Source organism: Glycine max, chromosome 17, assembly GCF_000004515.6.
Source record: "Glycine max cultivar Williams 82 chromosome 17, Glycine_max_v4.0, whole genome shotgun sequence".
Lineage (NCBI taxonomy): Eukaryota > Viridiplantae > Streptophyta > Magnoliopsida > Fabales > Fabaceae > Glycine > Glycine max.
In genome coordinates, this window is record NC_038253.2 from 6,103,257 (window position 1) to 6,117,884 (window position 14,628).

Genomic DNA, 14,628 nt, shown 5'->3' on the forward strand with positions numbered 1-14,628 from the left:
TAGTTTTTTATCTAATTTTATTTGGATTCAGTTTCTTGTAATTTTTAAAATTAATTCAATTTCATCTTTTTATATTTTAAAATTAATCTAATTTAGTCCTTCCGTCTAATTTAATATGACAATGTTAAAAAATATACATTTTATGTCAATTTAAAATTAATTAGTGATGATGTTAAATCGTGATAAAGTGAGATTTTTTAATAGTGTTGACTGAGTTTAACTGGTGAGATCAAATTGAATCAATTAAAAATTAAAAGATCAAATTAAATAAAAAAATAAAAAAAACTAAATTAAACCTAAAAATTAATTTAACGAAATAAATATTATCTACGGTTCTCCCCATTCATTTTTCTTCTCTTGGTATTTCTCCCTTCAGTTGTCTGTGGAAAAAAGCTGCCGAATAAATAAAATTTCTCTTTTCTGAGTCGCGATAGGATTACTTCTTCATTGGCTACATGACATTGCCTTGGCCATCCTCCGGGATGAATTTATACCACAACTCATTTTTATCCTTAAACCCACCATTCCAAACCAGAATTCAACTTCCTTTTTCTGCAAATATTCCATTTTCACACCCTCTCACTTCAATCTCTCCCCACTTCAATTCAAACTCCCTTCAAAAACCCAGATTCCCACGCGCGAGTGCAAATGCTACTACCAACGAAGCAGTTATTATGCCAAGCATGGCCGAAATTCTAGACGCATCGAGAGCGCAGAAACTCGACCTTCAGCTCAAAACATTGGGACCCTTTTTCAGAATCACGGCAAGGAGCATGGTAACGGGCACAGAGCTCGGAAGGGCCGAAGGGTTGGTAAGATTCTGGGTAGGAGGCAAAATTCTTCACTTGGACTCAATCAAACTACAAAGAGAGACACTGGACATGGAGAAATCAATCTTTGGCCTTGGCTTGTTCATCGGAGCCGTTGCAATTCGACACGGCTATGATTCTGGCTGCAAAACAGCGCAGCTATTGGCCATCAATGATTCCGATCTTTACCATTCTAAGGTTCTCTTCTCACCAACCTTATCCAAAACTTCACACCTTTTATTTATCTTTGGGCAGCCACATAGGCTTTATTTTAATGACAAATCCTAATTAGTGAAACCAAAAGAAAAAAAAAAAACTTTTTATTGTAATGCTTAAAATTATTCATAATTTTTTTATGCTCTCTATTAATATTTACAATAAATATTTTTTTCGTTAAATATTTTTTAATCAATGTCTCAAAGATAATGATTAGTAAGATCCTATTTCAATTTATAATTATCGATAATATCAATTATCAATGGTCCTATTTCATTATTTGTCATGGTCATGGGACTTGAAGAGATAACTAAATTGGATGTTGTTTTGACAGTTGGTTCGGTTCTACACTAGACTTGGGTTTAAAGCTGTGTACGAGGTTACGGGGTCATCTGTTGGAGATGTTGGGCACATGCTTGTGTGGGGTGGTGTTGGTACCCGCATGGATGCTAGTGTTGAAGAACTTATGATAAAATGGTGTACAAGATTTAAAGCTCCGCATAAATGATTTCGTCACAGTCAGATAAGCAATTGAATTTTAGCAAAGGCAACAACACAGTAAGAAAACGGGTATGGCATAGCAAACAAAAAGAATGTTCTTTTGCACTAACAACATGGATTAGGATTTGTAGCTGATATGATATATGTTCGATTTTTAACTCTTTCTTTTCCCATTCTATGCAGGGATGGATCTAGAGAAAGGTAATAATGATAAGTCCAAATCATCCCTCCTCAATTTTTCTTTTAAAAAAATATTTGTACAGATTCTAATTTTTTTATAAGAAAAAAAAATCATATTTTAAAAAATTTATTAAGTGTAATTATATATGTTTATTTAGTTTTAACTCCTCCTTTCATTTTCTGGCGATTGAATATTTCTGGAATGATGCATTTTGAGGTTGAGATGATTGTTTTTCTTTGGCGGCTTTCATTTCTAGTTCTAATGGCAGCTTTCGTTTCTATGAATGGAAATATGGGACCACAAGCCAGAGTTTTCTTTTCATCCAATTTGAATCTGTTGAAAATTTGTTGTTTCATGCTATATAGTGATACAATTGTTTTTCTTAAGGATTTGCGCAGATTGAGAACTTTGTCTGTTTTATGGTTGATTGTATTATTAGTTGCTAGTTACTAGCTAAATGCAGATTAAAAATCCAGTTTTCTTGTAAAAGATTTGTTCTTTGTCTAATCGTAGATTCAAAATGCAGTAAAAAAAAGAAAGAAAGAAAAGAAGCCTGTGTAGATTCAAAATCCACAGTTTATTGACATGTTGTTATACGGATACCCGTTAAATTGTACAAGATTTGTTCTTTAGCTCAGTCTATAAAGTTTGCTGCCTTGACATATGAGAGAATTGTAATACAAGAATTGTTTTTTAAAAAAAGATGGACCTAGATTAATATTTAAAGTAAAGACCAGATAATTACGGAGTATGTTTGTAATAGAATAGTCACTCTCGTACTTTTGTAAAATTTATTTTGTTTATACTTCTCCTAAAAGTATGATTTGCTACCTGAGGTGTATAGCAAATACCGAAATAGCATGGATACACATACTCAACTTGCAACGAACAATGAAGACTGACGTATTTTCTTTCATTTTTCAATTGCCGAATCCTCTTCGAAGTTGGTATGTCGGAGACACCAGAGCAGCAAATATATTTACAAATTCTCTGGCAAAATAGAAGGAAACTGTCCAAGATTCTGAACTGCTTTCCTAATTAAGGAATTGCTTCAACAGATATGTTCCATCAGAAACAAGTTTAGTAATTTTCCTTGTGGAAAACAAATCTAGTTGTGGTTTTGGTGGAAAATTTGGTGCACAACTTCTTCAATTCTCTTGCTAATTTAGATGGTCCACAATAGAAAACCCCTGTACGAGAAAAACCCACATTCTTAGTTATGAAAACCATTTAACCTGTTATTTTCTTATATACATATTTGGAGATAAGGATTTTCAGAGAAAAGAAATCCTTAAGTACGAGGGATATTTTTCTCACCAATCTTAGCTCCTCCATGCTTGCGAGCCAATCTAGAAAATATGTTGAACCAATTTGGTCTAGCAAAATGTGTGTGTATCTGAAAATTTCGATAGATAAGTATCTTTTAATCAAGCAATATCAAAACATGTGTGTATCTGGCACAAATCATTCATTTTTTAATATATACATATATATATATATATAGCAAAAAACATTAACATATTCTAACTTCAACCAGAAGGCATCAAACCTAAACTATCTTGAGTGTGATTTTCTTTAACACTACTCATGTAAGTTTAAAGTTTGCTTGTAATTTATATATTTTGGCTGCATATATTAACCAAAACTAAGGAGAAGATTCACTTACTTGAGTCCTGGAAACTATGTCAGTGCCATTCTTGGCAACATGCAAGGCCTGAATAACACTTAGCAAAGCTGAACGAATATCTCCTTCTGGATGTACACTTGTCAGGAAATTGTGCATCTCCACAACCGACTTAAAGATTATCAGAAAACTTGATCAGTCAGAAAATGCTTGAAGATCTTAAATTGCATCAAAGATAAGTTGTGCTGACATAGTTTTTGCCGTGAGCATAATGTCAATGCCATGATCAAAACAAATTGTAGTTAGGCATACCTGTTTTTTAGTTGAATTTGAGATTTCCTTCATGACATCTCTAAACCAGTCAAAAGAGTTTGGCTCTCTTGTAACCCAATAAAGATATGCTTTTAATGGACCCTTTGTTAGGCTGCATTGTCTGAGACCACTCTATTTCAAAGGCCCAAATGTGGCATTTGTTTAAAGGAAGCAGAGCCATTGAATTTTAGTGAAAACATTATCAGACCAAGAAAATACTCAAATAAATAAACACAATAAAAAAAACTTACATGATCATTTTGCGTTGTCTGGACACCTTTAACTACATCTTTAAGGATGCTAATGAAAGGTGTTGCTCCTATGCCAAGACCAATTAGTACTAGAATGTCGTACTTTACATGGTCTTGAGCAGCAGAACCATAAGGGCCATCTATGTACAGTTTTGGACACCCTTTTGATCGTGATAACACTGCCTGCAGATCATGAATCAATTTTGAGACCAAAGGATTTAGGAAGCATAACTTTACACTAAAAAACTTTTGCTATTTTCACCTCTTGGAATAGATCATATATTTGGTAGCTCCAGTCTCCGAGTGTTCTAATGTGCACACTGAGGTAGTCATCTTGTGGCCCTGAAGTCAAGGAAAATGGATGCCTGAAAATTTAGACAAAAGAAACTCAAATAGAATGTCAATATTTGATTGACGAGCCTGACATCATAATAACTGGAAGAATGAGCTGAATTAATATTGAATAAAAATGGCATAATGTTGAATCTTGAATAAAATTGTCACGTGAAAGATATAAAAGTACCATTCAAAGGGCGAAATTTGGGGGCACTGAATGAATATATACATGCCACTATGGAACTTAAAACCTTCTGGTTTTTGCATTTTGAGGTACAAAACTTTTCCTGGACATATACTTGCCTACATGAAAAATAACATAAAAGAAAAGAGAATAAGATAATAATTATCCTTCACAAAAACAATAGATTTATTCTTGGTAAATTTCAGATGTTTGGCTGTACCATAAATTTATTGGCCTAAATAACTTTTAATTTCCTGGTATATATTCGATTTTTTATTTGAGTTCCCAATAAATTTTTTTATTATTCTGATTTTCTAATATTTTAAAAGTTTTATTATGGTTCTATCATGAGTTAAAAGATAACATGACACTATCTTAACAACTTTAAATACATTGAAAGATTCATTGAAATGATATCAGATCTTCATTTAACTCACCACAAAAACAGATTTAGAACAAAACTTTTAATATATCAGAAAATTTTGTTATCAAAAACTAAAAAAAAAAATCAATTATATATTAAAAATCTCAAACAGCATAAAATTTATCAAATGAAACTTTAAACCAAGAGATAATGCAAATAAGAGAAGGCTGATCAAATACCTTCAAAATATCAACTTCGTAAGATCCAGATCTAATGGCTCGAAAGATCCTCTCCCCAGCGTATAATAAAACTGGAAAAGCAATGTACATCCATGTCTGCACATGGAAAAATAAATCTAAATTCAAATTCAACACCAAATTTGTTCTATAATTTTGTAAATTAAAGAGCTTTTTTTTGGAAGGTCTAAATAAATTAAAGAGCTTTATAGCAACTTTTGCTACATCTTAATTACAATGATGAGCGACCAGGAATAAATTAGCGGCAAGGACTTTAAATAATTCAGAAGGAGGTAATAATTCAATCATGCACATTCTCGTTGCCACTTTTTGATTATTATTAATTTTTTGGGTAAAAGTAAAACAAGAGAGAGAGAGAAAAAGGTTACACATAATACATGTTAGAAAGAGACAAGTAATAGAATTCTAGTCAAACGAAACGAGTCAGATACGTGGCTCTCATGGTCTTCCCAATAACACACCTAGCATGCATAGTTTTTAGATTAAAAAAAATCATTATCTAAAATTTGATATTAGAGTTTCATAGACTAACAGTATTACAAATGCAAAGCGCACAAATTACGCCAAAAATCACGAGAAAGTAAATATTAATAATACATAGAATAAGGATGGACAGAGTCATAAAAAAGGGGTTACCGTTTTCTCCATCAACTTGTCGGTTAGGAACAAGAACATGGAGTGAATAATGAGCAGGGCATAGACAAGGACAAACAAATGGTGAGAGTACCAAAATGTGTTGTAACCAGTGACACGACGGAGGGACACCGGCAGCACCGGTGACCGACGCCGTGGCCACTTGGCTGCCAGTGCAAATGCAATGCCCATTAACACCACCATGCCTATCCCACTGGCCACCTCCGTCGTCGCCAAAATTTGCGTGTACGTTGGCCGGTGGTACCCGAATCCTGCGGCAATAGTTTGCCGGAATATTGATTTATCCGACTCACTGATTCTTGGGAAATCGCACGCAAGGTGCGTTCCACCGTGCAGGATCACACCCACCACTATTCCTCCTGCAATAAGCTGTGAACATCACAAAAACTAAATATCAATCATCTTTGTTTTTCCACATCATATCAATGTTATTGTCAATGTTACAACGTAATTTTTTCGTAGAAATTGAACTTAACAAGGAGGTTTATAATAACTATTACACGTTGTTTAATTTTATATATATATATATATATATATATATATATATATATATATATATATATATATATATATATATATATTGAAGAAGGAAAATCGGAGTCATCATCATAATTTTGATATCTTAGTAGACAAAAGTTTAGGACCTTAATTTGGACGAATGCAAAGAAGTCATAGACTTGCATCTTTTTGGTCTGCTTTCCAAAACTTGAATGCAAAATTTGTTTAGGAAAAATCAAAAGGAGTTTCTGGTCATATGCATGCATCTATGTAACAATAATATATTTTATTGTATCATTTTGTGAATTTGACATCTTATATAATCATTGGCATAATAATACAATGATGTTGATATCTCATCAGTGATATCATCAAAATAATGTAGATAATAGAGTGATAACTTTTAGCTTCTGAGTTAGTTTTTATATTGAATTATGTCTAAATTTAAATTTTATAAATGATACGAAAGTCTATATCTTAATTATTATTGAATTGAATCTATCGGCCACCCATTATTAGGGTGTTCATGTTAGGAGGTGTGTTGGTGATCTAACATTAAACAGTGATAAGAGTATATAAGACCAATAGGGAGAAACACTTTGGAGATGAATTAGCCTAAACCCAAAATTCAAAGAAAGTTTAACATGTAAAATTCTCACAATTACCTTATGAGTATGACTAAAGAAATATAAACAATTTACATGAAATGAGGAAGAAAAATAGAGAACCAACCTTGTGGAAGTTAATGTTGTCATTGAATGGAACAACAGAGTTGATCGGACGGTGTTTGCGGAGCCACGTGATTGTGTTTCTACAAACAGGAAGAAGAACAAGAGCCATGTTGAGTTTTAAGGTCTCAGCTGCACCTTTAGCAGTAGGAAGACAATAACCCATGACTTCAAACCCTGATCTATGGCGGTATTGAACAAATTTCCACACAAACAATCCCAAGCATGCAAGCAACCAAACCAGAACAATCCAAGCACGTCTCCAATAAGTTCTGAACAAAACTTCAGTCCTTGACATTGGTTCTTGTTGTTCTTCACAAAAGTCACCGCTAGTGTTATGAAGAACATTGTGTGTGCTGCTACCTACTGATGATACTTGTTTCATTGGAGAATGTGCCTTTGAATTTGATAGATTTGTTGCCTTGAATAGAGACCCCATTTGAGATATCTACATATGCCGACGAATCTTTCTATTAATAAAATATGGAATAGGAATAGGGTCATTTGATAATGGAATTGAGGGGTTGAAGAGGCTTGATTGGTACCTCAATGTAGCCTTTGTTTTTCTTGTCTAGAAATTTCATGATCAAAGAAGCATAGTCCTCTGCTTCATCATGTGTCACGGATAGCTTATTTGTAGAAGCGGTTAATAAAATTGTCTAAGGTACAAAAAATAATCATAAATCACTGCAAGCACTTGCATACAGAAATATGCCAATTATAATTGACGGTTTGTAATATGCACACCACCAAGAATTAATTATAGAACCACATCATAGAGTTTGTCTGCGGAAGGGCCAAAATCAACGCCAACATGCGGAACAAGACAATTAACACGCAAAATTTTAAGCAGCCACACCCTAGCTAGTAAAGTTAAAGTTTAATTATAGATTAAAAGTCATCACACAAATAATAACCTGCTTTATATCTGTCTCGGTAATTCTTCCATCCTTGTTTCTGTTACACCTAAAGCAAAGTGAAGGAAAGTTTACTAATTGATTTCAGAATTGTGCATAAGATAGTTTAGCAAAAGTTTTTTTTTTTTTTTTACATGTCAAAGAATATTCGCATTCTTGAGTTAAAAGAATTATCCTTCATCCGAAACCAAAGATGGTACAAATCAGTTTTGGTGATATTGGATTTCCAGCCCTTGCCGCGTCTCAGTGCTCTGAGTAATTCGTTGGCAAACTCTGGTGATGAGTGCATCCCTATAAAATACGACATAATTGAAAGTGAAAAACTAAAACAATAATTGGCATAATAATAAGATCAGAATAAATTAAGAACAGGTTACAGGTAGGTGTAGATAACGCATTTGTTTTTTTTTATATTATTAAAAGGATATTAAACTAATGGAGAATTATAAAAGGAGAAATAAAGTGTTGAACATTGATCATTGAACTAAATTAAAGTAGGAAGAAGAATAAAAAAAAATAAAAATTAAACTGGTTGTCTTATATTACGGCACTATAGCGTATCCGAAGAACATGGCTAAGGTGGCTAACTGCTCTGCTTTCTATTATTCTCGTGTTAATTGACCAATGCCAGATGATAAACACTAGAGACACCGAAAAGGACTTATCAAAGTCTCAAATGAGCATCATGCATTGTGTGAATTATTGTATTTGTGGTCGTGAAACAAAGTTATAATTAATGTTATTACATGAACTGTTGACTTTAATTTGCTATTCTCACCAATGCAGAAGCCAAATTCGGACCATGTCACAACCGGTTCGGCTCCACTTCCGGTTCGTGCCACCTGGTCGAACCGTTTCTCCAAATCCTTCCACTCCATTCCACTGTGACCATCAATGCCATTGATGAATCCCACACCTTGAATTGCTTCATTTTCTATTATGTGAGAACGTGTTTGTTCCGATCTCAAGTCTGCTACATTGTTAGGCTCACCTTCACGCCGAATCTTGGACCTTGTCTGAAGGACTACTTCAGAGGTCCAAGAAGAAGAGAATGAGGAAGATAACGATGATGAAGAGGGTGATGATTTGAAGAGAGCAAGGAGGGAACGTTCATGAGGAACTTGAGACTTTACAAGTCCATCCATTGATGGGCTATGAAGAGAATTGAGGCTTTGATTAAGTTGTCATGGAAAGTGAAGGTTTTGTTTCCAACATATTCTAAAGAAAATGTGGAGTGTAATGCATAGTGGTGGAATTAATAAAATTTTCTTTCAAGGAAAAGAAGGTGATGAGTGGTTTTCTTGATGAGGAGCAGAAAGTTGCTTGAATAATAATTGCATTATTCAACTTTGACCAATCGAAGGAGCTAGCTAGAAGCAGTTAGTTAAGAGTTGCTGGATGGATTTGTTTATATTGTTTTACAACATACAAGAAAGTGGCAATTTTCTTGCCTCTATTTTTTACCTTCTCTCTTTTCATGTGTACGAGTGTGGAATTTTCTTTGGAATTGAGTGGTTGAGTGAGGGAATTGAAAAGAGAAAAGACAAGTTAACATCAAAAGAATAATAGATCATGTGTTTGGTTTGGCTGGAGTGTGTGGACTAAGTTATAGAAAATTAGGTTAATGGATGGAGGTTTTGTTGGAGAATTTGCCAGATTGGGAGAGGATGGAGATTAAGTAAGGGCAGGTGAAGATCGAAAACAAATCCACGCAATGGAAAGGTTGTGATATGTGGGTGTATGTGTTGGTTGAAGTTCGGAGGGAAAAAGAAAAAGTGAATAATGTTTCCATTTCTAGCTGATATATGTATCAAGAACAGCTCATATTATTATAACGTAAGCAAGATTATAATAATAGAACAATGATTAATTGTGAAAGTGAAAGGAATGGTGGCTTCGCCCATCTTTGAATAAAAAAAGGGAATGACGTGTCTTTGGTACTTCTTTTTTATATTTTTTATGTAATTCTTTTTTATATTTTTTAATTTAGATTTCATTTAATTACTCCCATGTAAACTACTCTCTAAGTAAACTAGCGCCGAGCCGCCAGTCGTTTTAATATATATATATATATATATATATATATATTAAAAGCTTTATGATAAAGTTATAAATTAAAAACAATATAAATATGTCTTATAGATGTAATGAGATATGTGATAAGAAAAATAAAATGCATGCAAATATAAAAAGTATAAAACAACAAGTGTTATAACTAAGGTGAGTTACACATAAAAGCTATCCCACCTTAGTTATTAAGAAAAACGTATTTTTATATGTTTCTTTGAATTTAGAATGATCAATCAATATAAAAAAATAAAAAAAGGAATAAATTAAACGTTATTTTCTTTTGGATAAAGATAAACCGGCATAACTACACTTATTTCAGTTAAGAAAGCACAGCATTCTAAAACGAACAATGACATTCGTCAATTGCATATTAGTAAAGAAATAGTCTGATAATAGTGATAAATTTATTTCAATTTTTTTATAAAATATCTTCTAATAAATTTATTAAATGAAGCAGGATAAACTAAAAGGGTCCAATTCACTTGTCAGTAGATATGTAAGTGTTGTAAATTACTTGATTTTTTTCATTTTTATGAATAAAAAAATAAAATAAAATAATAAAATGGGTCAAGCAGCCTAATTACACCAAAACCAAAATGAGTCAAAGTAAGTTGACCCATAATAATAATTAAAATAAGTTTTCTTTTTACAAGCAATAGCATTGAAAATACTAACTTGTTTGTTTAGTAGGATAACCCAGCCACCGCCCCCCCCCCCCCTCCCCCACAAAAAAAAAAAAAAAAGAAAGGTAAGTTGAGTTCACAAGCCAAGCACTATTAAAATAATAATAATAAGATTATTAAAAACTAAAACTAAATATACGTACGTACAAAAACACATTTCTAATAAAATGACGACAAAGTAAAAAAATCATAAAATATTTCATTACTGGCATTAAAAAATATTTCTTCAATTGAACTGTCTACAAACACAAATAAATAAAATAGTAGTTTAAATAATAGTTATAATGTGTTAAATCACTTCGAAAAAAGTCAAAATAAACAAATATTGATTGTTTTCTATAAAAAAAAAATTAACAGGTTGATTTATCTTATTTTATTTTTTTAACAAGTTAAACAGAATAGATAAAATGGTTTGAAGATCTCGTTCAACACATAAAATAACAAGTTAAATAGATAGATAAATTCAACTCGTTTTGTGAACTCATAATATAAAAAAGAAATTAATTATATTTTATACTTTTAAAATATTAAATATATTCACTTTTTATTTAATATTCCTTTATTTCTTTTGATAAATCACATTCTAGAAGCTTTTTGCTTTATAAAATTTATGAAATATTAAACATTTTTTCCAAAAATTTACCCTTAGTTTTCAAATTATTTCATTTTTTCCGTAGGAATTAAGACTGGTACCTCAAGCACTTACTCAATTAATTGAGTTAGACCCTTGATGTTTAATTACTTTTCACAAGTTTTTTATTTTTATTTTTTTAATAATATCGGATTATATCAATAATTATTAATATAATGGAACTACTATAAGGTCGACCAAGTCATAAGAAATGAGATAATATATAATTATATATATAAGGAACATATCACCTAAGAGGAGTGTTCTATTATAAGAGGTGAGAAAATTAAATAACAGCCCTTAGATCAAAATAGAAGGTTTAGATTTAATGGTTAAATTAAATGAGGTAAGAGAAAAACTACACTTTTTTGCTTCTGTGGTCATATATTCTTTATATGCACATTTTTTTGGTGTCTGCCTCAATTTATCTTCTCTTCACCATACCTTTTTATTCCTTCTTTTTTAACATGTTTCTGCCTTTCCTGCCAGGACTTAACAACTTATAATCTATTTGTTTTAAATTTCATTCTAGTGTCGGAAAAGTTTCCAGAAAAAAATTTCTTCTCGAAGAAGAATCTGTGACTTCCGGAAGTACCCACAAATTACTTCCGGAAGAACGTTATCCGGAAGTTTCCGAAAGAACCTTCTTCCGGAGGCCAACATGCACTCATTGTAGTCTTCTTGGACATACCATGAAGATACTGCTTCTAATTCTGCACAAATGAATTTCACTCCTCAACAATATCAACAACTGATTCGGAATTTAATATTATCTCTCTCATCCTCATTTAATTAGCAATTAAATCTAATCTTCTCTTTTGATCTAAAGATATTTTTTCATCTCTGGTGATAAAATACTTCTTTTATTAGTATTTAATCACTAGACTTATTCTCATTAGTATAGTCTTAGTTGCAAACAATATTTTTAAAATTGTACAGCTGATTAAATAGGTAAAGACACACAGAATCAAGCATCAATGTTGAATGATTCAATTATAATTGAATGTTTCATATTTTTAATTATATAATTATAAAAAAATTAGGATCTAAAAAATTATAAATAACTAAAGTATATGTTAATAAGATAAAAAAATAAGATAAAAATTAAAAATAATTGAAAAAATAATTGATATTTATGTGAAATATTTAAATATTATTTTTATTTATCTTAAAAATGTTTAAAAATAAACAAAAAAATGTAAAAAATTGAAAGGATTGATTCAACATCGATTTCTCTATACCAGTTGGATCGAATTTATTGATTTTTTAATTGTTCTCACCAATTATGAAATGCCAGAACTTTCTGGAGTGGAGTGTCTGAATCAAATCAGTTACCGGACCAATGCCCAATTGAATTGGTTGCTCCAATTTTCACAACATTGGTTGAAAACATAAACATCATCTATCCATCCTAGTAATACAATGTATCATTCTAACAAACAAATTCTCATACCAATAAAATATGACACATCATTCAATTCTAATTTGACAAATTTTATATTAGTAAAAAAAATTATAATCAGTAAATGTTCATTTAGTTTAATTTATTTTGAAAAAAATAGACACTTTTTTTTGTCAAATTTTAAAAAATTATATACTGTAAGAAAGTTATTATTTTTCCTAAAACTAAGTGCCATGATGTATCAAACATTATATAATATTTTTTCTATTAATATTTTAAAATGATAATTATTGCTCTAAATTTTTAGTAATTAATAGAACAAGTGTTATAATAAAATCTTGTGTGGAATACTAAATTGTTAATTCGAATAATATTGTACTTTAAGTAAGATTTTAATTTTAAATTCTATAAATGAAAATTAATATTTATCTGGAAAATTTGGAATATGCCCTCCTTGTTTAAGTTGTATTTGGAAGATGAAAATTGGAAGCACCTCCTAATCCTATGACTATTTTTTTTTTATTCTGACCTCCTATGACTATTTAACCGCCATAACTTGTTTTTGAAGTATGTTTCCTAACTCTCAACACCGCATGTGCCTCAATACAACTTTTCAAACAAAGAGAGAGGGAGAGAGAACATTATTTGTGAAGGTACATTGTAAAGAGATAATGTATATTTTTCATTAATAATTTTTTAGTGTGCAACGGTACACAGTTTAAACTTATGATACTATAAAAACTATCCAAATTCTTCATTAATTATCTAATTTTAGTGGCGTACGGACATATTTAATTTTGCTGAATACTTAAAAGAGAGCAAATAAAACAAGGCATGACTGTTATTTACAAAACCAATAAAATATCAACGGCTTCTCTGACTTTAATATGTGCCTTGACAACTTATTTTATACTTTTGTTTTCAAGACAATATACGAGGGGGAAACTATAGGCAAAGACAACAGAGACAACCCTGATGGACGAGTATATGTAAATGATTATAGGTTTGAATGATAGTTATCTTAATTAATCATGCTACAAGTAATGACTTTATACCTTTTTTATTTTTTGAAACTAAATCGATAAAATAATTAAAGTATACAGAAACTAATCTGAAAATAGTTAATAATTTAATTATTAATTTTTTAGAGCATTTAATCTTCGATTTAGTTCATATTATATAGGTAAGAAAATGTAAAATGTGATGCAATTATTATTAATTTAAGGTGAGTTAAACTTATAATGTGTTTAACTCAATGGTTAAATCATTGTTTGTCTTAAAAGTCTGGCTAAATATTGTGTCCTTTTCAAATAAAAACGGCAAATATTAATTACTCCTAATATTTTTTTCATAACTAAATTATTAAATTCTATTTTTAGTTATTTGTTGATTAAATCCATTAATTATTATGAAAAAATGTTTTATAAATAAAAAAATATTTAGGATATGTTTGGAAGTGGAATTAGAAGCAAGGGAGTTATGTAATAATTATAAAAATAAATAAAAGATTATGACAATGAGTTTATGTTAACTTATCATTTTATTCATTTGTCCTATTTTTTGCTAATCTCTTTGACTTTATTCTATAGCATCTTGGAGTAGCTGTAGAAAGAGTGCCATCTTTGGGAAAGTTTGATTGTTTTATTTGACTTTTTCTTACCTTTGTAATAATATTTGGTGTTATGGCTTATACCATAAATTTAAAGCTTGCTGTAATTTGCATGAAGGCTTCAAATAAAATGAAATTGGGAAAAAGTATGGATTGACCTTATTACAGAAGATATTTTCTCATTTTGTTGGATAACTTCTTTGAATTCTTTAGAAATCATGTTAGCTTTAATTTGTCGGTGTAGTTCACTTCCCTCTCCTGTTTTATTCACTGTGTCTCCAACAGTTTACCTCTGATGTTTTTCTTCATTCCATGCTTTTTTTGTTCAAGTTAATAGTGCTTAACATGGGACCATGGTATGCTAATGTCTAGAAAATTCTTGCAGCCTGACCCTGATTTTG

At 30.9% G+C, this 14,628-nt stretch overlaps 2 protein-coding genes across 3 annotated transcripts; one reads left to right on the forward strand and one right to left on the reverse strand.

Annotated features, from left to right (window-relative positions):
- Positions 1–190: 190 nt before the first annotated feature.
- LOC100798071 (uncharacterized) lies at positions 191–2,774 on the forward strand. Of its 2 annotated transcripts, XM_026126513.2 has the most exons (4): positions 202–1,007; positions 1,360–1,595; positions 1,710–1,727; positions 2,652–2,774. In XM_026126513.2, the coding sequence occupies exons 1-2, from the start codon at positions 456–458 to the stop codon at positions 1,531–1,533; spliced, it is 726 nt and encodes a 241-aa protein (XP_025982298.1). In that variant the 5' UTR covers positions 202–455; the 3' UTR covers positions 1,534–1,595; positions 1,710–1,727; positions 2,652–2,774. The 2 variants fall into 2 exon arrangements, with proteins under 2 accessions (XP_006600577.1, XP_025982298.1); XM_006600514.4 differs by lacking the exon at positions 2,652–2,774 and having other exon boundaries at positions 191–1,007; positions 1,710–2,196.
- LOC100798603 (respiratory burst oxidase homolog protein F) lies at positions 2,266–9,608 on the reverse strand. Its single transcript, XM_006600513.4, has 14 exons — positions 8,611–9,608; positions 7,967–8,123; positions 7,833–7,881; positions 7,461–7,574; positions 6,920–7,363; positions 5,672–6,058; positions 5,018–5,113; positions 4,418–4,533; positions 4,157–4,259; positions 3,895–4,077; positions 3,644–3,775; positions 3,374–3,502; positions 3,025–3,103; positions 2,266–2,897 (listed from the first exon to the last, which is right to left on the reverse strand). Exons 1-14 carry the CDS (start codon positions 8,975–8,977, stop codon positions 2,788–2,790), a joined length of 2,466 nt encoding a protein of 821 aa, XP_006600576.1. The 5' UTR covers positions 8,978–9,608; the 3' UTR covers positions 2,266–2,787.
- Between the last annotated feature and the right edge of the window lie 5,020 nt (positions 9,609–14,628).

Excerpts from the sequence above, each read along its gene's own strand:
- LOC100798071 (XM_006600514.4), top strand. The coding sequence starts at position 456 with ATGACATTGCCTTGGCCATCCTCCGGGATGAATTTATACCACAACTCA. Across the intron at positions 1,008-1,359 it reads CCGATCTTTACCATTCTAAG|TTGGTTCGGTTCTACACTAG; the intron begins GTTCTCTTCTCA and ends TTGTTTTGACAG.
- LOC100798603 (XM_006600513.4), bottom strand. The coding sequence starts at position 8,977 with ATGGATGGACTTGTAAAGTCTCAAGTTCCTCATGAACGTTCCCTCCTT. Across the intron at positions 7,882-7,966 it reads ATGCGAATATTCTTTGACAT|GTGTAACAGAAACAAGGATG; the intron begins GTAAAAAAAAAA and ends ACTTTGCTTTAG. Across the intron at positions 4,534-5,017 it reads ACGAAGTTGATATTTTGAAG|GCAAGTATATGTCCAGGAAA; the intron begins GTATTTGATCAG and ends TTTTTCATGTAG.